Source organism: Notolepis coatsorum, assembly GCF_963971535.1.
Source record: "Notolepis coatsorum genome assembly, chromosome: 8".
Classification (NCBI taxonomy): Eukaryota; Metazoa; Chordata; class Actinopteri; order Aulopiformes; family Paralepididae; genus Notolepis; species Notolepis coatsorum.
Genome location: NC_140172.1, coordinates 20,181,558 through 20,206,603, shown reverse-complemented (window position 1 = coordinate 20,206,603; position 25,046 = coordinate 20,181,558). Strand labels below are relative to the sequence as shown.

General features: G+C 41.3%; 1 protein-coding gene across 1 annotated transcript in view; it reads left to right on the top strand.

The window, feature by feature from the left end:
* The window catches only part of LOC311233354 (uncharacterized protein), a gene marked incomplete at its 3' end in the record, with an annotated part of 35,506 nt that extends 11,311 nt beyond the window's left edge, over positions 1-24,195 (top strand). The window contains exons 3-5 of the mRNA XM_084320329.1: positions 7,376-7,532; positions 23,532-24,065; positions 24,182-24,195. Coding sequence (XP_084176455.1) covers positions 7,376-7,532; positions 23,532-24,065; positions 24,182-24,195 — 705 coding nt within the window. The remainder of the gene's footprint in view (positions 1-7,375; positions 7,533-23,531; positions 24,066-24,181) is intronic.
* Between the last annotated feature and the right edge of the window lie 851 nt (positions 24,196-25,046).

Sequence of the window (25,046 nt, the reverse complement as noted above, 5' to 3'; positions counted from 1 at the left end):
GGCTTTGTCAATACTGAACGACTGGCTGCGCGCTTGTCAAGAACCAATCGCACAGTATACTGATATGTATATGCCGCTGATCCTATGCTCTCTCCTTTCAGAGAGAGATGACGGGTGACAGATCCGGTATTTCCGAGGTTCGGAAATACCGGATCTGTCACCTGTCATCTCTCTCTGAAATGTCCCTGTGGCTAAAACCCAGAGTGCGCTCAGAACTTTAGGTGTGGAGCAGAGAAGAGAGGAGAGGAGAGGAGAGGAGAGGAGAGGTTGTAAATAGGGATGCCCCGATCGATCGGCCAGCGATCGGTATCGACCGATATTCAGTATAAATATGAGATCGGTGAATTCCGATAATGCTTTATTTTCGCAGATCGTGAAAACCGATAGAAAAACATGATCCAATTCTTAGCGGAGATCTCACTCGCTGACTTCTCTCTCACAGCTGCAGCGCACTGCCGCTCCTCCTCCTCCTCCCCTGCCCCTCCCGCACCTGTGTAAACAAGAGGCTCCTATTGCCTCCGGCAGTCTGCTCTCAGTCTGCGACCGTGAGCTAACGTTAGCTACCTAGCTATCGTTACTGTTTAAACTAAATGACGCAGTCAACTATTCACTTTTACCATACTTTCCGCACTATAAGCCGCACCTGAATATAAGCTGCAGCAGCTTAATTGAATGATGTGTACATATATAAGCCGCACTGGACTATAAGCCGCAGGTGTTTTAATGTTTAATTACCATATGTAAGGGTTCATGCACAGAGGGGATTGTCAGGAAAGAGATGGCTGTTTGAGGAAGCTCCCATTTATTAACATTTTTGTTTAAACAGGAACGATAGCCAGTTAGCAGCGCCGGGTACAGTAGGTAGCAACGTTAGCTCTCATAACGTTAGCCAGTTAGCAGCTCCGGGTACAGTAGGTAGCAACGTTAGCTCTCATAACGTTAGCCAGTTAGCAGCTCCGGGTACAGTAGTTAGCAACGTTAGCTCTCATAACGTTAGCCAGTTAGCAGCTCCGGGTACAGTAGGTAGCAACGTTAGCTCTCATAACGTTAGCCAGTTAGCAGCGCCGGGTACAGTAGGTAGCAACGTTAGCTCTCATAACGTTAGCCAGTTAGCAGCTCCCAGTTTGCAGCTCCAGGTACAGTAGGTAGAAACGTTAGCTCTCATAACGTTAGCCAGTTAGCAGCGCCTGGTACAGTAGGTAGCAACATTAGCTCTCATAACGTTAGCCAGTTAGCAGCACCGGGTACAGTAGGTAGCAACGTTAGCTCTCATAACGTTAGCCAGTTAGCAGCGCCGGGTACAGTAGGTAGGCATCATGTTGAAAGAGGAGCCCTGAGCTGCTCATACACTAGACTCTTGCCGTAATGGTTTGTTGACGTGGTTGACGTGCACTGCTGCAGCAGATTTAGGAGTCTGATCTGACGGTCACAGAGCTGAGGGAGTGCGGCCAGTTAGCTCTAAAAATCCATAGATTAGCCGCACCGTTATATAAGCTGCAGGGTCGAAAAATAGGGGAAAAAGCCGCGGCTTATAGTCCGAAAAGTATGGTAGTTTAATACATGAGGCATTGTCTAACGTTATCTAGCTGGCTAGCTACTGATAGCTGCTGATATCAACAAATGCTCCAGCAATAGTCGAGTGCATGATACCTCCGTTAGCTCGGTAGCCAACGTTAGCTCACGTTAGCTCTATATGAAATGTGCCAGTAAACTAAATAGTTCACTGAGGCGTTGTCTTAACGTTATCTACCCGGCTAGCAGTAGCTACAGATAGCTCCTGATATCAATGTCTTATAACATTGATTCGATGCGTATTCGAGCCCCTGCTGAATGTGATTTGACCAAAGCACTGTATACCAATAGGGTCCAGCTGCAGCGCCGGAGAATCCTGGCTGTAGCTGGATGCTACTCTAGTATACACACAGACAGTGGAGCTGTTTGCAGATAGCGAGCATTTTGACTTGTTGCGTGGTGGCGATGTCTCGCAGATAAAACAACTACAAGTATGATTATATAATATATATATTTAATAAATAAAAAAATTAAACCAAAAACGATCGGTATCGGCCATTATGGCTCATAGACGATCGGTGATCGGTATCGGTGGCAAAAAACGTGATCGGGGCATCCCTAGTTGTAAATATGCGTTCTATGCGTACGGCCTGGGCAGCCAGCATCTAACTGTTCTAATAGCAATATATAATCCATTTCAGAAGCAGAACACACGCAATAAGTTATAATAATAATAATAATTATTGAAAAGTTCTGCGTTTATAAAGTCGCATTTGGGGGTACTGTATTTGAGGGCAATTGACCAATTTGCTTTCAACCCATGAACTCCTTCCCCTCTCACCATTTTATATATATTTTTTTATTTGATCTACTAAAACTGTATTGTATTATATTGTTTGTTTTGTAAAGTGTCTTTGGGCATTAGGAAAAGCGCTATATAAATCTGATGTATTATTATTATTAGGAATGGTAGGCTTTTTTTTAATGTTTCTCATCTGGGTAAGAGTTTCTTATCTGGGTAAGAGTGCTCTCGACCACTCTTAGAATTTGGTCTTGCCTGAGAGAAAAGCAACAATAAGAAAACATTGCTGAATCCCAGGTAAGAACAAAATAAGAGGAAATGCTAGTTAAGAATAAAATCTGTTCTTATATCGCTTCATGAATGAGGCCCATTGTTCTTATCAGCATTAACATCAAAGCAGCTGCCGTCGGTCCTCCAACGCCCCTGGCTCAGAGAACAGCTCTGATGTTCCAGGGAGAGTGGGGGGAGAGAGAGTTTGGCTCCCGTCAACAGGCTGCCATGTATTTGTGTGTTTATTTGTGAGCAGAGCAGTGGAGTAAACCTCTTGGAGGTTTATTTATTTTCCATTTAAACAGAGGGGTGACCTGGCCAACAAGGTAACCAACCACACAAACCCTGAAGGAAAATGCTCAAACAACTTCTCTCAGGCAAGACCAAATTCTAAGAGTGGTCGAGAGCACTCTTACTGAAATAAGAAATTCATACCCCCCCCCCCAAAAAAAGCCTACCAATGGTCAATTTCTCCCAAATACGACTCAGGACTTGTCAATAATAATAATAATTATTATAACTTATTGCGTGTGTTATGCTTCTGAAATGGATTATATATTGCTGTTAGAACAGTTAGATGCTCTGGCCGCCCAGGCCGTATGCATAGAACGCATATCTTCTAGATCTATTTGCAGAGCCAGATGAGTGGCTGCTTAACCGTTTCAGATTGAGATATATGCAATACTCTGGAGCATCAACTCAGTATTGACAAAGCCTACATTGCTGGAACGATTCATTTCAAACATATACAATACGTATAAGTATTAGGGCTGTCCCCGACTAAGGATTTGGATAGTCGTCTATGATAGGCCGAAATTTGCCGTTAGTCGACTATTAGTCGACAAAAAAAAAACGTGTGTGTGCGCGACCAATGTCAGATTGCGAGTGGATTACTTTCCAGAGACATGAAAGAGCGTACAGGGGGACACTGAACACAAAACTGCTCCAGGGAAGACCTAACTTTGCTGTTACTCCCGGAGGCGCAGAGAAGTGGGGCAGACTGGTGTCAATTCTGATCAGCGTTTTTTCAATAATGGAATATTCTCCGCGATGCAACGAAACGCACATACTTATGGATTCAAGCTTCTGAAATATGTCGCCAGAATCCTGAAGAAATTCCCTCTCTCCGCCGATTTCCCAGTGGACCTTTACACCTGACTCGCTGACACCTTTGTTACAAAGATGAAACCGGGAATGTCCAGTCGTTGCTTTTCTTTTGAATCAAATCTTAATTTCTTTTATTTTTCTATTAGTTTACAATTTCTAGTTCAATTCAGTTATTTCACCATCAAAATCATTTCACATCCTGTCTGCTTGACACAAACATATCACGGCTGTTTCTAATACAATCAAGTCGAGTCACATGCAGTTCACAGCAGCGTGGTGGTGGCAGGAGCTGTCCACTCTTGAGTGGTGCTGAAAGACGAATATATTAGTGGTGGCAAACGCGCAGTGCTATTTTCAACTTCATTAAAGCAAATAAAAACAAATAAAACAAAACATTATCACCAACTAAACTATGTGTGTGTATTTTATTACTTTATGAGTCTGTAATGAAAGTATATTTTATCTATATAATAGGGATGGGTACCTTTCACATTTGAACCGGTACCTGTGAATCGATACCGGTACCCAACGGTACCTTTTTTCGGTACTTTAGTCTCAAGAAATTTAATTTACCTACCTCAGTCGAAAAAAAAAAAAATCCAAACTTCAAATAACTACAATTTCGACAGTTTTCGGCTTGTCATTGCTCCGACTGCTTTGTTGTTGAATCAAGTCAAATCCTAGGTAAGCATATATTGTGCGTGTGAACGTTGACATAAAGAAAAAAAAAGGTAAAAAAAAAATAATAATAATAATAATAAAAAAATATTTTTTTTATTTTTTTTATTACCTTTTTTCGGTTTCTCACTTGATTCGATACTCGGTAGTACCGACGTGTTTCGGTTCGGTGCCTCAAAAGTATCGAATTCGGTACCCATCCCTACTATATAATAGTTACAACAACCTTATTGGATAGAAACGCAGCTCTGCTTCATCCGTGAGATAATACAACCAGCGTTGCGGCCTCCGGGACAGAGACACATCAGCAGCAAAGAAACGTTTTCAGGAACAAGCTGGCATACCTCTGGCAACATCGCAAATCAAAGGCAATCGATCCCACCCCGATATATTTGATTCCCTGTTTATGTAATATAATTTGTGGAACCAAATAAAGTATTCAAATGTGTGTGTCATGTGTGTGTGCGCTTGGACGTGCGCTAAGGCTGCCTCGCTAAGCCGTTTATTTATTTATATATTTATTTCTGGAGCATTAAATGCATTTATCCTCTCTGGTTGGATGGTGTATTGTACCTGTGCTGTATAATAACAATACATTTTAATCTCTTTGAGATCAGTCGCAACTCGCAAACCGCTTCCTGTTGAATGGATCAGCAAGCAATACCAAACTCTCAAGCTGTTTTGCATACGCCTCACCCGCCTTATAAGGATATGGTGGGCGTGTCTGTATGCAAATGAATTTAGCGCGAGCGCGCATTTCAGTTTAAGAATGAGTGGGATTCATCATGCAAATCCCCTGGGTAAGCACAGATTTTGACGTTAAGAACGGCTTGATGAATGTGGCGGTGGCTTTTCTTATTGTTCTCTTAACAGACGGGTAAGCAAGAATATAAGAAAAATAATAAGAGAGTATTGTTGAATGAGGCCCATTGTGCTTTTCTTTTGTCTCTCTCCACACAATACCAAGCGCCAAACCTATATATCTTCATTGATCCCACATTCCAAATGGCTTACTAATGGTTTTCGTAGCATAGTAAACAGGGAGGATGTTTGGGAGCGTTTTGGTTCCCCATCACTAACAAATACTACCGTTTTTGATATCTCAAAACACACCGGTTGTTTGTTTGTTTTGTTTGGACTGCATGGACTTAAAGCACTCCCATTTTGTGACAAATTTTGTAAACGCCTCTTAAAAGTATCCATTTAACACAGTTAACCAGTTAGTATATACTCTGAATATTAGGGGTGGAACGGTTCACAAAATGGATGGTTCGGTTCGTATCACGGTTTTGGGGTCACGGTTTTCGGTTCGGTTCGATATACATTGTTTTTTATATATAAAAAAAATTTAACACTCAAAAATCGAAACATGCTTCTCATTTATAAAAAAAAAAAAAAAAAAGTTTAGTGTTTACAACCTTAAATAATGTTTGCCACACAAAGACCGAACTTAGAAGGCCATCAATATAAATTGCAGCATACATCAAACTAACACACACACACAGTACTGTTTCAAAACAACACTGCTCTGTTCATTCTATTTTTAAAATACGTACATTATCTGTCTACATTTATTTAGACTAACATTATTTAAATATTGAGTGCAACTGTGGTGGAACTATCTATGGGTTGGCGGCTCAGCCAACATTATCAGCTCCGGTAACGTTAGGAGGTGATGGCATGCAGTGGAAAAGCGGCAATAGTCCCGGTTGGAGTTAGTAAAACACAGTTGTATGTTAGCCTTCTTGGATGTTGAATAAACGCCTATCATTGTCTTTAAACACCCCGCCTATTAGGGGTGGGAATCACCAGTTTCATCATGATACGATACGATATCGATTCTTTGGACAACGATACGATATTTGCCGATATCACAAAGTCTCTCACGATACAATACGATACGATTAGATTCAGGTGCCTGCAATCGATATGAGATGATATCATATGCCCATTTAACACAATCAGTAACATTTAGATCAACAAAAAAAGGTAATGAAAATATCATTTGACATTTGTATTTTTGAGCTCTTCCAGACATTTAAAGGAAAATCAATCTATTGTTTTTAATACAAAGACCTCCTGTTCACTGTAAAGTGCCACGTTTTTATATATTGAGCTTTAAACTTTAAGCTAAATTTTTTGGAACTCAAAACTCACAACCTCCCTCTCCCAAACTGTTCCTACAACAATTTGTTGATGTTGCATGATCATGTATAGGCCTACATTTATTATGTATTATATTGTTTATGTTTAAATAACATTTAAACATCAAACTCCTCTGACCTCATCTGGTCTTTCCACACACACACACACAGAAAGGGAGAATGTTATACTGTAACATCTACACACACGTCGGAGCTACTGCTGTTGTTCTTGGGCGGATATGAGACTCGCCACAGGATTTTCAAAATAAGAGTATCGATATGAATCGATCTTATTACATCGCATCGATCCGATTCGATTGTTGATAATTACATTGATGTATCGATCTGGATCGATGTATCGTCCCACCCCTACCGCCTATCATTGTCTTTAAACACCCCGCCACTCAGACTCCCATTTTCTCCTCTGCTAGTAAGTAGCTACGATAACATTGCATTGACTGTATTAGCTGGCGGGCTACCCTAGTTCAACATGCGTTGTATTGTACAAACTGCTAACGCTATGGCAAGATGTGTGTAGGCATATGTAATGTTAATGGCTATGTTATTAAAGTCGTAATGAAGATTGATTTATATTGTGCTTGCCATTTTTACACAAACTGACTAGCACCTGCTGCTGCTGCTGCTGCTGCTGCTGCTGCTGCTGCCAGCGCTCACCTCTCCCGGCTCCGCCAAATAACCTTTTTATTTTTTTATTTTACATCTGAACCGTACGATACACAGACGCCCCGAACCGTGGGGGTCGTACCGTACGGTACACGGTTCGAATGCGTATCGTTCCACCCCTACTGAATATACATCTCTTGACCAACTAACTGTCCTGCTGTTTAACTGTCTCCTCCAGAATGCACTCCTCCCAGCAGGCATGTGTCAGAAGGACCAGACAGTAAAGAAAGACGCAGGGACCTACGACAGGGAACGACTGCTCAGCTACCTGGAGAAGGAAGCTCTGGAACACGAGGACAGAGAGGATGGAGTGCCCTTCACTGGGGAGAGGAGAGGTGTGTGTGTGTGTGTGAGGAAGATTGAGACTAGAGATGTTCCGATTCCATTTTTTCCTTTCCGATCCGATTCCGATACCTAAGCTTTGGGTATCGGCCGATACCGATACTTATCCGATACCAGTGCATACATAAAAAAAAAAAAAAAAAAAACAATATTATATAAATTATAAGTTTTTTTTTTTTTTTTAAACAAATACTGTTTTATATATACTGTTTTTTAGTAATAACTAGAAAGTAATGGTATTTATTCAACAACAGGTGATTGTATAGATTTGTATTAGTATCATTAATCAATGAGTATGGGGCTTCAGCACTGCAGATATACCCTACTCCAATGATCCACACGGACATTATACGTTGCTGCACTCGCTACCCACTGGCTCTGCAGATATACCCTACTCAGTCTGTCTACAAGGCTCCGTTTCAGTAGCAGTCGGATCTGTTGTGATTTTTGCACAATAAATATTCAACATTCTCTTTTGAGACTCCGCCTCAGACTCTTATCATTTGGCACTAAAAGCTAAACATTGTCACCAATATGGCTGTCCGCAACATGTCATTAATTGTGTACGCGAGCGAGGTGGTCTCAATGACGACGTCAACGCGAGCTAGGTTAGCATAGCATGAGCTGCCGGTATATGAAAAGACTGTAACGTTACTGGTGACATTGTGATTTAACGAATACTCCTTTGCCAACTTGCTGTACTTTGCTTGCAGGTCTGCAGCCATTATTGCTGGATTATGAATAGCCCCAACTTTAGCCAAGGTAATGGTAAAGCTAGCTTTCGGTTAGCTGTTCAATGCTAATAACACCAGCCACCAAGCGAACCCATGAGCTCCCCGCTCTGTCGGGACGATGACATTTAAGAAAGTATCTGCTGTTAAAATGACAAATGGCATTGACACTTTAATCGATTAAGCACACGTTTGTTTTATAATGCTTACTCAACAGACCGCAGTGTTGTTGATAAATTACGTCATATGGTATCGGAGCGCAGCATTAGAGGGTACTCGCCGATACCGATACCAGCATTTTAGGCAGTATCGGCGGCTTTTCCGATACTGGTATCGGTATCGGAACAACTCTAATTGAGACAGCTACATTTAGTCCCTTTTGAGATTGCAAAATGAAAACCTCGCACCAGTTGCTTTGAAGAAGGTCTCTGACTGAACGCTTGCAATAAAAAAAAGCGATTGTTATAGCGTAGCGTAGATCTGAGTGTGGATGCTTTCTTCATTCAGTCAGCAACTAATGGCCTAATAAAAGCTCTTGCCAACAAATAGATAGCATTTAAATGACTTGCATTTATAGCCGTGCACTTTTATATTAAAAAAACCCTGCAAAGCAAGCATTGTTTTAGCAGAGAATCTGCTAAATCCTGGACAGGTACCATATTAAGTCAAGTTTAACTTCATTAATCCTTGTAGGGAAATGATTCTCTACATCCTAACCACTTAAGAGTATTGACAGCCACAGACAGACACCCGTGGGACCAACTTCAATTGACCCATCTCAAGCCCCGTCCTCTTTTCTTGATCCTCCAATCGCAACCGTTGCTTCCAGTTGTCTGGGGGCGAGGGAAGCAACAGTTGTGATGGGAGGATCAAGAAAAGAGGGCATGGCTTGAGATGGGTCAGTTGTAATGTCTCTACCATGGTCAAGGTTGTTGGCAAGAGAGCTTAGCATACATGTCTTATAATATGCCACGCACAGCTTGGCTGACGAGGGTTCAGTCCAGCCTGCTGTGTGTTGATAATTATATAGTCAAACCCACTCATTACCATAATTAATGTTTATAGTGAAGCTCTATCTCCGGTTTGTGTTGTGTTTCAAAGGTGTCTGTTTGTTGTATTAATGTCTCGGGATGGAAACTAACATGTGTATGCGTGCGTCAGCTGTAATTACTGCATTGTTGTCTTTACAGGTATTAATAATGCTGCTCTTATGCAACACAGCAGCGGGGGGGGGGGGGGGGGGGTGCTCGGATGGAGTGAGGAAAAGGGGTAACGGGAGGAAGGGGGGGGGGTAACGGGAGGAGGGGGGGGGGTGCGATGCTAGGATGGAGTGAGGAAAAGGGGTAACGGGAGGAAGGGTTGAGCTGAAATTCCTTCTAAACATCCAGGTGTTGGGTTCTCTTTGTGTCATTTTACTGTTTACTACTGATGTCAGTGTAGAGCTGAGCTTAGCGCTAGATCCCTTTATCCATGTATGTATATCTTCTTCTCATCTACTCCACAGATGTGGCCTATTCACCTTATTTGGTCCTGCCCACTTTCAATGTTGTAGTTATGTGTCCAGTCGCAGAACATTGTGGAAAAGATGCGAGTGTGTGGCTGTGGTATTCCTAACCCACGGACATAATACATCTCTATGGACACAGCTGCTTAGCAGCTCATGCTCCTTGTAACAAAGATAACGGTGAAGAAAAAGTCAAACTGGCCCACACCGCCACGTATTCCTATACTTTAGAATGCTGGACTTTTAACCACACATTACACAGCGCCCTCTGGCGCTGATTGAGTTAAACACCCCCACAGCCCAAATGGAATGATAAAAATATATATATATATATATAAAAGAAATTGCATTGTAGTCGATCTGCAAATATTGGTCAATCAAAGTCTACTATACAAATCCTTAGTCGAGGTCAGCCCTAGTGTAGACCTAGTAGTGTAGCCTATAGTGTATACCTAGTAGTGTAGCCTATAGTGTAGACCTAGTAGTGTAGCCTATAGTGTATACCTAGTAGTGTAGCCTATAGTGTAGACCTAGTAGTGTAGCCTATAGTGTATACCTAGTAGTGTAGCCTATAGTGTAGACCTAGTAGTGTAGCCTATAGTGAAGACCTAGTAGTGTAGCCTATAGTGTAGACCTATTAGGGCTGTCGCCGACTAAGGATTTGGATAGTCGACTTTGATTGACCGAAATTTGCCAATAGTCTACTGGTAGTATATATAAAATTATATAATATATATATATATTTTTTTTTATTATTCCATTTGTGCTGTGGGGGGTGCTTAATGTTAATTTATTTTTGCATTCGACTAAGAGATTGGCAGTCGACTACAGCTCCTTTCGATCGATTAGTCGACTTCGACTAATCGGGGTCAGCCCTAATACCTGTAGCCTATAATGTAGGGGTGGGACAATACATCGATCCAGATCGATATATCGATCTATTATCAATAATCAAATAGGATCGATGCCACGTAAAAAGATCGATTCATATTGCGATACTCTTATTTTGAAAATCCGGCGACGGCGACGTCATCGCCCCGCGCCCAGTGTTGTGAAACTCAAACTCCGTTTAACATCAACACCAGTAGCGTCTAGAGCGTCACTAGAGCAAGACTAGTGTGCCTATTCTGTGACCCAAAACATGTCCCTGCTGTTTTATTCCACAACGGGTCCAATGCATCTAACCTGCTTTGCAATCCTCGTCACTCCATTATGCCCACGTCGCGTTCAAGATCGAAGATAACGTTACTTTAGCGTGAGCTAACAAGCTAACCCAGAGCCATAGGCAGAGAGAAGTGGGGACTGGGAGGGTGCATTCTAGGGGATAGCCCCACTAACAGGATCTGGCCGGTACTGCACCTTGGGACTCCCAATATGCTTTTCCAGCCAAAATACAGCTCTGTGACAGTGAATAGGATATTAATATCGAGAAAAAAAAGAAATGAACCAAAAACAGTGAACAGGAGGTCTATTTGTATTAAAAACAATAGATTGTTTTTCATTTAAATGTCTGGAAGAGCTCAAAAATAAAAATGTCATGATATTTCCATTGCCTTTTTTTTGTTGATTTAAATGTTACTGATCGTATTAAATGGGCACATAATATCGTCTCATATCGATCGCAGGCACCTGAATCGAATCGTATCGTATCGTGGCAGACTGTGTGATATCGGATAATATCGTATCGTTGTCCAAAGAATCGGTATCGTATCGTGATTAAACTGGTGATTCCCACCCCTACTATAATGTAGACCTAGTAGTGTAGCCTATAGTGTACACCTAGTAGCATGGGCGCCTGAGCAATGGAGCAAGTGGAGCAGGTGCATCCCCACAATTGAACTTGGGGGGAGCAAACGTGTGCTTTTGCACCCCCACTTTTTGATCATATGAAATATATGATATGTCCCCCCCAATATATCACTGTAAACATAACTATGTAATTTCAATCAAATTAATAATACGCAATGAAAGAACTTGTGCTGATTATAGACACTTAACACTTTGGTCGCCAGGCTTAAATTCAGAATAAACCATCCCACGCCAGCTCTATTTGTCTATGGAGAAGTTCCCCTTCTTTGCAGGGCTATAACTTTTTAAATTGTATTGCTAAATTGACATTACAATAGCCCATTCAACATCAAGTGTCTATTGTTCAGGGTGTAGCAACGTTATACTTTTTCATTCACATTCATACTAAAATACGGTCTAAAGTATAAGTATGTTTTTATCGTTTTCTGCAGCTTTCTCCAGAACGTGATTTATAGCCCTAAATGCATTATATTGATGATTGTATACAGTTTGATAGCAATCGGCGCGAGATAAAAAATTTCAAATGGACGTGCTTCTAGAAGTTACTACTTATCATCTGATGTTGACCGGATGGGGGGGGGGTTGTTTATAATTCCGTGGCCAACGTTAGATGATTCATCTAGTGTGGGTGATATGATCATCAGAGCAGTTTATATCGAACACGTTAAAAAAAAACGCTGAATCTCACCGTAGCGTCCTCGGGCCGTTGGGCGATGAGCGTGGAGCAGAAATATTCCTATTATGGGATGTAGAAATATGCGATCCATCTCCAGGTTGTATAATAGTATATACGTCCAAATTATGTTGTTTATCGAGTTATTGGTAACGGATTGCTATCCGTTGTGTCTAGCTCGAGTCCTGGGACTATTAGCGAGTGATCGGACCGAATTGGAATGAGCACCAGCTTCCATTTCCTGTTTCCGGTCTGGGCGATCCGCCGATCGGCCACCAGATGGCGCTCTTGAACCGTTGGAGAGTTGAGAGGGGATCAACAGTAGATCTCAAGTCTCCGGGGGAGAAATATGATTTCGATCACAGATTTTTGAAATATTGATATCAAAGACGTGGTACGGCGTCTTTGGCAGAATGAGCATGGCAGGGAATGACGTGGTAAGGCGTTTTTGGCGACCATAGTGTTAATAGCGAGTTCTTAAGTTTCCAAAGATTGTGACCCTCCTTGCATTTCCCTCACAATGGTTTGATCAACTGCCTCCCACCCCAGCACGCAGTCAGTGGCGCATGATGCAGGTAGGCTACAGTGAGTGTGTGGGAATCACCGTGACCGAGTCTGTCATTGGTGGCAGACCTTTCCAGTAAGTTGTTCAAACAAAGGATATTCTACCACTCAATACAATAAAACACATTTATAATCATCACCTTCTCTTCTCTCAGGTCACTCTTTATGTTAGCTAGCAGTTAGCTCACATTTGCTAGCTAGCTAGTAACCAGTGTTTGTGTGTTTGACTAGTTGGCTACCTGGTAGATCAAATCCTGTTTGAGTTTATTAGGATCCCCTACCCATTAGCTGTTGCATGACAACAACTAGTCTTACTGGGGTCCACACAAAACATTACATTCAAGCATTGACTTTAATATTTTCCATCATATACCACTTATACCACTGATTTTCATTTAACACTTTTAAGTGCCGAAAACGTGTTTAGGCGTCTTTCCTAGCCATGCAAAAGTTTGCCGAGGACGCCCTAACTTGTCTTTAATATCAATATTTCAAAAATCTGTGATCGAAATCATATTTCTCCTCTGCAGCCCTGAGACACAGTGCTGGCCTCCTCTCAACCCTCTAGCGGTTCAAGAGCGCCATCTGGTGGCCGATCGGCAGAAGCGCCAAACAGGAAGTCATGTGGATGAAGTGGTGATCACCCATATTACTTCCGGCCACTCTCTATAGCTCCCGCGACTCCATCTTGAAACACTCGATAATAGATCGCTTGCCCTAACTCAATAAACAACGTTATTTGGACGTATATACTATTATACAACCTGGAAATGGACCGGGTATTTCGACATCCCATAATGGAAAACTGTCTACCCCACGCTGATCGCCCAACGGCCCGCGGAGACTGGGGTGAGTTTTAGCGTGTAGTATTACCGTGTTCGACACTAACTGCTATGATGAACATTTGACCCACATTAGATGAATGGTATAACGTTGCCCACGGAATTATAAACGATCCCCCGCCCATCCGGTCATCATCAGATGATACGTAGAAACTTCTAGAAGCACGTCCATTTGAAATTTTTCATCTGGCACCGATCGCTACCAAACTGTATTTGATCATCAATATAATGCATTTGGGGCTATAAATCACGTTCTGGAGAAAGCTGCAGAAAGAGATGAAAACATACTTATACTTTAGATCATATTTTAGTATGAATATGTGAATGAAAAAGTTTAACGTTCATACACCCTGAACAATACATATAGGACATTGAATGGGCCCTAATAATGGCAATCTAGCAATATAATTTTAAAAGTTATAGCCCTGCAAAGAAGGGGAACTTCTCCATAGACAAATAGAGCTGGCAAGGGATGGTATATCATGCATTTAACCTTCTGCAGTTAAAGTGTTAATTGGAAAGAAAATGATGATAATAATAATAATGCAGCCAGCCAGCCAGAACATGGCAGAAAAATGAAAAAATACAGACATCAGAGCATTTTTCAGTACACCAAAACGCAAAGTAATAACCCTAGTAGCCTAATATCTCAAAAGACTTAAACTAGTTGAAATATGTTCATAAGAAAGAGGTGAAATGCTAATGGTAATGTTTCATAATGATGTCATTAGGCAGAGCAGGCAAGAGATGGTAAACGGACAGCAGAGCTGGGGACAGATAGGCAGGAACAGACTGCCAGTGTATTCATAAGTGTATTCCTCTCCTTAATGTAGAATGATGTGGTGACTGCAGACTCAGGGAGGAGGCAGAGGAAGTGAGAAAGAGACCCAAGAGTTACATGTAATGGAAATATCAGACAGCTTAAAGTGTAGGATAACATCCCTAGTCAAAAAAAATGCTATATGAATCTATACGTTTTTGGAAACCTATAAGAATCCTTTAGGATCCCATAGGATTTTGAGACCGTTATATCCTATAGGATTCTTATGGGTTTGGTTCCAAAAATGTATACAGATTATTATAGGATTCCCATAGCATTTTCTGACTAGGGATAACAAATTAAGCCACAAATACTTGGATCATATGTTCTTTTAACAAGTGTTTTAGTGCGCAGGCGCTTCCAGTGAGTTCGAACCTCCAACATTTTATGATATTTTTTTCTAGTTATTCTTAAAGAGAATCACACATTCCATTATTCTATGGATAGTAAAAAACTCACTGCAGAAAGTACAGAAAACAATGAAAAACTAATTTAATATATAGTGCAACATTAATTGAGCTTTAAAGTGAAAAGAGCAGCTTTATTGGTCAAGATTGCAGAAATTATTACTAAGCACCCATAAAAAGCATGCTTAAATCAATATACAGTATATATAGGGCTGGGCGATATAACGATAACGATAAATATCGCGATATATTTTAATAATCGATATCGAATATCGAAATAAAAAAAAAAATCGAAAAATCGTTTTTTTTTTTTTTTTTTTTTTTAAACCTGCAACAGGGCAGTTTTAAAACCAGAGACAGTGGACAGACTTGTCTTTCTTGCCTGCAACTTAAAGTAATGGCTTTGCTTGTCCAAATGACAATACTGACCAAATTCAGATTTATTTTTCTCTTGTCCATTTATTTTGTTTGCTTTCTAATTTAAAATACATTTTGAAACCGTCTGTACACAGTAGGCTATGTGTGCTAGCAGAACTAGACTCCAGTCACGAGTCACAGTGCACATGTGCGGTGGTTTGTCCACCAAAAAAGCGCCAAAAGATCGAAAATAAACTAGCAGAGCCAGAACTGTTCAACTCCTCTGGAGCCACAGCCAGCAGAGAAGCCGGTTTACTTTAGCTTTTAAACCAGCTGCAGCCTGAGAACTGGAGTGTGAGGGGATGTAACACTAAAGATGGCGGCAATGACAAAGAATTGCTGCAAAATAAACATACATATTTTAAACATATTTTAAACAAAAAATAAACATTTTTTTTTTTTTTTTTTTTATACTTATAACAATTCGATAATTATCGATATCGAGAAATAAAATAAAATTATCATATCGTTATCGCGATATGATTTTTTTCCATATCGCCCAGCCCTAAGTATATATATAGATTCATATATTATTATTATTATAGTAATTGGCTATCATACTGCAATATAAACTGAGCTTTATAGTAGGGCTGGGCGATATATCGAGTATACTCGATGTATCGCGGCTTGTTCTACATGAGATGTAGTAAATTACTATATCGTGAACATCGAGTATATGTTGTCACGTTGCGGCTGAGATGAGACTTGCTTTAGCGCAGAGCTTTCCTCATTTCATTATAGACGCAGAGCAGCGCGAACCTTAAATGACATGCAATTGTAATTTCATTACACAGACCAGCACGGACCTTTAATGACATGCAATTTAATTGACGCGAGCAATGGGCTAACGTTAGCTGCTAACTAAGTTATCCCACATAACTAGGCTAAGCTAACTAGCGTTAGCTGCTAACCCTGGAAACGCTCAAAGCGGACTCCACGACACTAGTTCCATTCGTGAGGAAAAGGGGTGGGGTAATATTGATGAGGCTTGACAACAGAAGTTCAAACATAACTTCATATTTATTGGTTACTCGTGTCTTTATATCGGGCATCCAGTTCGCATCACCGTGTGTTCAACTTCCTGTGTTGACATTCGAGTGTGACATCACCTACGGCAGCTTAGACGCTCAAAACGCAAACCTACAAAACCCGGGGGGGGGGGGGGCTGGCTCTCTCGTGCGTTCTCGCTCTAAAGTGGCCAAACGTTACAGTATAAATACTAGAGCTGGGCCGTTAACGGCGTTAACGCTATACTACTACCGCGCGATAATATAATTAACGCATTAATCTAAAAAAAAATAAAAAATTACATTTTTTTTTTACCTTTTATTTACCCAGGGTAGGTTTGCGGAGCACAGATGCTCTTTTTCAGGAACGCCCTGCTTCACATTCACACAGTTCCATTCACACCTGGGAGCTGCCCAGTACAACCACAGTTGACACCATTGGCCACTGAGCAACTCCACTGGAGCAGTTGATTCAAGCCATGTCACATAGTTCAAGTTTGAAATGATTCTTTCTGTTTTGCTCCTGAGAGTGCTAGATACTGTACTGGTAATATTATTTGTTTGTGTTAACTTCTGAATAAAACAACTTATTAAACACAAGTACATCTTAGGTCGCTTTCACATATAGTTTTGGTGGACTCGGTGCGGTTCTGGGGGTGAAGTTGCAACATTGTTGCATTCTTCATTTGGTTCGCCTGCTTTCACACAGATATCTGTCAGGCGGACCGAGACCTTCTGAACAATGTCACGCGGTCGAAAAGGGCGCTTGTCTATTGGACAGTGGAAATGTGTGTGTGGCTGCAAGCCTGTGTGTGCGCGCGCGCGTGTGTGTCTGTGTGGACTGCGAGTCCTCCAGATCAGCGGAGCCGAGTTTTGACATGGCATTGATCCATTGTTCTATTGAAGCACATTACCACCATCCTCTCGCTAAACAACTTGTAGACCACAGTGTTTTTATGAGTGCCCACAAGTAGCTGTTTTATTAATAATATAATAAGCCGCGCGCCTCGGTAATAATAATAAGCCGCGTTTTTTCTTCCTCCTTCCCAAGATGCACAGATAGATAGATAGATAGATAGAGAGATTAGATGCAGTGTGCTTGTTTTGCAGTGAGTGCTGCGAGCAGTGGTAATAATAATCACTTCCTATATTTGGTTCGTGTTTGGTCCGATGAAGCCGAACCGAGACCTACGTTTTCAGGCGGACCAGAGTTCGACTGTTTGGTCCGCGAACCGAGTTCGACGCGCATTCACACAGACCCGAAAAACAGGACTATCGAATTCTGGTCCGAAAGTCCGGACCAAACAGCCCCTGTGTGAAAGCGACCTTATTGAACATTATTTTGATATTGCATTACCAATTATCATAGCAAAACAGCTTTTTCAAACAGTCTGTAATGCATTTTGGAAACGGGAGATGGGCTCAAGGTGTAATGGGCCACCTGGCCAGAGAAACATAAGGAGGAAAGAAAAAGTAAGGACTTACTTCTGGTCATTATTTGGGTAGAACACTTGAATGCCTTCAGCAGGTTTTTTTTTTTTTTTTTTTTTTGGTCATTTTAATCTAGATTAATCTAGATTAAATCCAGGATTGCAGATAGATTAATCTAGATTAAAAAATTTATCTATGCCCACCTCTAATAAAATACTAACTGGATAGTTGATGATATAAACATTTAATTTCATTACATTATCTGAAATATTCTAAAATCATTAAGTCTGCTATAAGCCATTATCCCTTTGTGTGTGATTATTATTTTCTCAGTGTGTGTGTATATATATATATATATATATATATATATATATATATATATATATATATATATATATATATATATATAATGTGTTTGTGTGTGTTTGGCTAAAGTGGATAGAAAACAGTACCCAAGAGTTTTTATATAAATAGTCTTAGATGTAAATACATATTCAGTAGACTACTCTTAGTACATTTTCATTAAATAATTTTTTAAAGCATCTTCATGGTTTAATAATGCAAACATATGTTGCAGGGACTTATTATAATCATATTGGCGTGACTGTATGCATCAAAGGGTTAAATCAAGCATTTTTAAGTGCTTTAGAGGAAATGTCAAAATATCGTGATATATATCGTGTATCGTGATATGGCCAAAAAATATCACAATATCATTTAGAGGCCGTATCGCCCAGCCCTACTTTATAGTGAAAAGTGCAACTTTATTGGTCAATATTGAAGGCTCTATATTGCAGGAAATTGCACGTACAGGTGTTCATTAAATAAAATAAAAAAATGCAGTCTGGCCCAGGGCTCGAGACTAACGATGTCCCGTCGTCCCGGGGACGATCAAATATTGATTTGGGACGAACAGAAATCTTTTTTGGGACGCAAACGGGACGGAGAGGATTTTATTTTTTTCACAGGAAATGTCAATTAACCGACTGTCAGTGCGCGCATATATATATGAATTATTCTACGTTAATAAAACATACCTGGTGATCAACTACAGTTTGCTGTAAACATTATGATATGCGTGTAGTGTTCTGATAACGACGGCTGGGCAGCGAGAGCTGGATGCTGGATTTGCGAATAGCATGCAGCTGCAGAGCCGCAGAGCGGGGCCGCTGTGCCTGCACAGTGCAATATTCCAATTCAGCCATTGGCAATTCAGCCGTTGGGTGGGGGGCGCTGTTGAGCGGGCCTGTGACCGGACCTGAAAGTGCCCCTGTGCGGCTCTGCAGTTGCATACTATTGGGATTCGTTGGGAGCAGCACGGAGTCTCGACTCGGGACTTATTTTATTTTAGCAGCAGTTATCAATATCGACCAGGAGGACAGCGCGATCTAAGGGACATGTTTCATTACTAGTCAAGTGTCATTACTTTAGTTATCAAAGGTGGAATCTCTGGACGCAATGACATTATATAGTTTAAAGCTAAACTACGTTTTTCTTTCTCGTTAGAAGAGGGATAACTTATTCAGTTAGATTTGATTTGATCTTTATTTATCTCTAACATTTTCAACCATAAACACACACATTTGTAATAACAAAAAAAACAAACGAAATAAAATACAAATACATTTAAATATATTTTCCTATGGAAGGAATAATCAACATGGCTCCAATTGGTTGACTATAACAGCACCGTGACCAAATATCCCTATACTAGCACCTTGTTAAACACTTTTTTTTAATATATATATATATATTTATTTATTTTTAATAATTATTCTTGTGAAATCTTTCCACCTGGGAGCCTTTTGACTAAATCAATTTATTCTCCCCTTCTCTGAATGGTGTTTCTTATGGCAATAACTATAGACGACAAAACCAAAGTAAAGAAACGACATTTGATTTTTGGGACGGTTACATTCACTTTGGGACGGTTAAAATTGTATTTCGGGACGGTTCTGGGACGGTGGTGAAAAAAGTTAGTCTGGAGCGCTGGTCTGGCCACTGAACATAGAAGCAGGCCAGGCCAGTGTTTCTGGTTGCAGCGGCGCAATAGTTAGATAACCTAGGTGGGGAACAACCAGGAGATCACTGCAACTCACACAAGTTGGAGAACCATCTCTCTCTCTCTCTCTCTTTCTTGCTCACACACACACACACACACAAAGGGAGCTGCAGAATGCAGGAAATTAAAGGAAAACTCCCAACATTTTGGGAAATTAGCTTATTTGGCATCTACCCTGGAGTTAGACAAGAAGATACATACCCTTTTTCTTCTCTGTGCATGCAGTAGGAGTAGGAAGACACGCACTGTTAGCCTAGCTTAGCGTCAGTCACCATTAGCCTAGTTCCAAACGTCTTCCTACTCCTACTGCATGCACAGAGAAGAAAAGGGTATGCATTAGGCTTGGGGCGGTATAATTTTTTTCATACCGTCATACCTTGCTGACATAATACCCCGGTATATGACGGTATGACTTTCATGTTCATCAGCGGGGGGGGGGGGTGCTACTATCATTAGCTCTCAGAATGGTAGCCAGAAGCCCGCAGCATCCTAGTACTACTAACGTTAGCTCTCAGAACAGTAGCCAGAAGCCTGCAGCATCCTAGTACTAGTAACGTTAGCTCTCAGAATGGTAGCCAGTTAGCCTGCAGCACCCTAGTACTAGTAACGTTGGCTCTCAGAATGGTAGCCAGTTAGCCCGCAGCACCAGCAACGGTAACCGTGTCTCATTTAATTTCGACCACTGAAGCGGGTTTTCCCCTATCGATTGCGTCCTCCTGTGTGTAGACAACCAGCTCTGCGTGTGCTTGCTCCACTAGTGAGGACTGGTCTCGCCCTCTGCTGGCGCGTGCTGTGTGTGTACTACAACCAATGCCGTCCCTGTCAAAACTCTGTTTCAGTGTAATAGAAACTGAAACGCATCTGTGATTTTGACGGTATTGATTTTCAATACCGTCGGGATTTCTAAATACCCTGGTATACCGTAATACCGTCATACCGCCCAAGCCTATGCATTTTCTTGTCTAACTCCAGGGTTCCCAAAATGTTGGAGTGTTAAGATGCATACCTTTTTCTTCTCTGTGCATGCAGTAGGAGTAGGAAGACGCGCACCGTTAGCCTAGCTTAGCGTCAGCCACTGGAAGTAGATTCCTCCATTAGCCTAGTTCCCAACGTCTTCCTACTCCTACTGCATGCACAGAGAAGAAAAAGGTATGTATCTTCTTGTCTAACTCCATGGTAGATGGGAAATAAGCTAATTTCCCAAAATGTTGGAGTTTTCCTTTAAGTCTTTGTAACAAAAAAAATCCTGGTGGGGGACCCCCCGCTTAAAAAGTAGCCTGACTGGGGCTATATTTTGCACTATTTCCTGGCCTGAATGATTTCCCCAGTCCGGCCCTGGTTAAAAGCCTCCAATGCTTATTAGTGTGTGTGCGTTTGAACGTTTGCATGTTTCTACCATACATTTCCAATTATTATAATTTTTTTTAGTAATTATATATATATATATATATATTTTTTATAGCTCCTATAATAGTGGAAGTCGCGGCTCTCTGACACAGTTATTTCGGGGGTCGCAGCCTGAAAACTTTGGGAACCCCTGGTGTAGCCTATAGTGTAGACCTGATACTAATACTAATAAAAAGAGTATTGAACCGTTTTTAACAGCTGGGTATCGAGATACCTTTCTAGTATTTGTATCATGCAACACATTTATTTTGACATTCTGATTTAAGAACTTTTGAAATAAAAGTTCATTGATCTGACTGCTTGTATTAATTGATGAAAAAGTCGCCATGTGCAGTAATATAGATTATAAAATTGAGGATGTAATATATTATTGAGCTGCATCGAGATACATCGTAGAATCGAATAGAATCGGGGACAGCTGAATCGTAATCCAATCGTGAGGCCAGTGAAAATTCACAGCTCTAATTCCAAATAAGGTTATGCGGTACCGAATCAAACGCATTTGCCAGGTCTAAAAATACCACCTGTAAATCTCTTTTCTCTATCTTGGCTGATTGCATCTGGTGCCATATCATGCTTGTGTGTTCTATACATCCGGAAAACCCTGGGATTCCTGCTTTCTGCACTGCTGTGTCTATTTAACAATTAATTTCTAGGTCGTTTGCTAGCCTCTGTGCCAGTACAGTAAAGAAAATCTCACCTTCTACATTCTGGAGAGATATAGTAGTCCGAAGCTGGCTTAACAGTGAGGTTTATCCCATACTACTCTCAATAACCTCCACAAGAATCCGAGTACATCAGGCGCACTTTTATAAACCCGGTAGTGGACTCTATTCGCCCCTGGGGCTTATATTCTGACTTTATACAGTAAGGCCCATAAATATTTGGACATTGACACAATTTTTCACAATTCTGGCGCTCTACACCACCACAATGGACTTGAAATTAAATCAAGGTGTGCTTCAAGTGCAGACTTTCAGCTTTCTTTTGAGGGTATTCACCAAATCAGGTGAACAGTGTAGGAGTTTCTACATGTGCCCCAACTCAAGTAAAAAAGGTAATTGGTCAAGCTAACAATCCATAAGTATTTCAGATATCCATAGTTCCCTTGTTTAGTTTGGAGAACCTCAAGTCTCACTTTGTTTGTTTACATTTTCACCCCCTGACAACATCTGATCAACCTCTAAGGCCATGTCCAGACTAAACCGATTTCGGTCATATCAGGCAAAGTATTTGATCGTTTGCACCTTTCATCCACACGGAACTGCGTTCTGGCAGCCTGAAGACGCTACTTTCTGAGACCGGCTTCCAGAGTGCGCAATTCTGAAGATGCTCCCCTTTTGTCACCATCTTTACAAGCGATACGCGTCTTCTCCTGAACCGATGACGCAATAGCCCACCTCTCCCTTAACCCGCATGTGCAATCTCAGCCAAACATCACCAACCACCGTCGACAACAGATTGACATCTCCCTTACAGTGTTACAGAAGCTATTGAGCTTGATCTGGCTTTTACAGCTAAATGTACTTTTTCTGAAAACCCAAGTAGTAGCCAAGTACATACTGTTCCATATCATACCCCTTCAGTTGATCATGACAAATCCTTTTACCTTGACGATTAAAAAGCCTCTATCATTTGGTAAATAGTATCCCCATGGCATGGTGTTGAGCTGTAGCCAGCAAGCTATGCTATGCTATCAACATTAGCTAAATAGCTAACCAACTAAATACAATAGACAGTGGTATCCTGAGGTAACGTTAAATACAGACAACGTTTGCTAGTCGAAAGGACTGGACACGGGTACAAGTTAAACAACAATCAATTACTTTAATACAGCACAGGTAGTTTGAGCCGCGGTCTCTCTCTCTCCACTCCCGAACGTATGTTGCGCCGCGGTGTGTGTCTCTGGAAAACTAGGTTTGCTCAAAAGCACAAAACCGGACGGCACAACAACACTTCCGGTCTGGGGTTTTCAAAATAAAAGAGCGACGTCTAAAACAGGAAAGACATTTATTTTGTACATTTGTGGCACGCACTTATTATCTTGAAACGTTTTCGTTTTTACGGAAACCTTTTTTTAAATGAAAACGAAACGAAAAAGATCAAAATCGTGTTAGTCTGGACAAGGCCTAAGTTGTGATTGACAGCGTGATGAGGACATGTCCTCACTATTAAATAGGCTCATTTTGTAGCCAAGCAGTAATTGATTGCAAGCACTTGTGTTTTTACTCTCAGTTGCAGAGTTTCACTTAATGCTGAAAGGTTATCTACTGTATCTTTATGTTTGTTACTCATATTATTATTATTCCTCCCTCCAGACCCCCCACAGCTCCCTGTGTGTAAAGAGGAGGTTCCCCCTGAGCAGCAGGAGAGGAGCCCCAGTCTGGGCCAAGAGGAGTCGGAGCCCCTGCAGATTAAAGAGGAACAGGAGGAACTCTGGATCAGTCAGGATGGAGAGCAGCTTCAAGGTCTGGAGGAGGCTGATATCATAAAGTCCACATTAAATCCTGTCTCTGTGAAATGTGAGCATGATGATGATAAACCTCAGTCCTCATGGTTTAACCAAACCCAGGACCCAGAGTCCCTACAGATTAAAGATGAACTACATCAAGGGCTGGAAGAAGCTGGTGGCTCAGGGATCACAAGACACCCAGTGAAATGTGAAGATGGTCAAGAGAACGCTCAGCCCTTCCAGCCTCTTCAAACCCAGAGGGAGAGAAACAGAGAAGCTTACTCTTTACCCAGCACCTCAACTAAACAGATGAAAACAGAACCTGATGGAGAGGACTGTAGAGTATCAGAACCAGACAGTAACTTAGATCCAGCTGGTGACTTAGAACCAACTAGAGATAGCCAGCCCCTTTCTTCAGACTGTTCTCTAATTGAGACTGAAGACAGTGATGATAAACGTTCTGAAAATGTGACTGACGACAATGATGGAACTGAGACTGTTGACCGTGATGATGAGAGTTCTGGAACTGAGACTGATGACGGTGATGAATGGAAGGAGAGTGGAGGACCAGGTGTGATGACTTTGAAACCAAAGAAGACACAGAAAATACGAAGTAGTCCTGGCTTCAGCAAGAAGGGACATCTGAAGAGACGCATAAGTCATACTGGAGAGAATAAACTACAGACAAGTCTCTTGGAAATCCCGCTCAAGAGATTGTCAGCGGTAAGATGGGGAAGAAAATATTACAATTGGGAGTTGTTTTGCAAAATCCATTTGCAGATTTTATATAAACTTTTACATGATAAAAATATAGATATACTGTATATTCTTGGCTGGGTCTTGCTTAACTAAGCTTGCCTAGTCTTGTTCTTGGCTGGGTCTTGCTTAACTAAGCTTGCCTAGTCTTGTTCTTGGCTGTGTCTTGCTTAATTAGACTTGCAGAGTCTCGTTCTTGGCTGGGTCTTGCTTAACTAGGCTTGCCTAATCTTGTTCTTGGCTGGGTCTTGCTTAACTACACTTGCCTAGTCTCGTTCTTGGCTGGGTCTTGCTTAACTTGACTTGCCTAGTCTTGTTCCTGGCTGAGTTGGGCTTGACTGGGTGTCTGTCTGTAGCCTACTGTCTCATAGCGAGAGAGAGAGGTGTGGAGAGAGAGACACTCTGACCAAACACACTCAGTTTAGTTTGCACTGTAGATTAAAGTAGACACTTTGATAGTGGGATGTACAATGTGCCCCTGTTGTGTACCTTTTCTGTACCAAATCTCACACCAAAACCCTGCTCAGACTAGTGTGAGTAAAACCCTGCTCAGAGAGATTGGTGTTGGATTATTCCTGATTCTTGGACGATTAGTCAGTTAGCTAACACATCCAAATAAATCAAG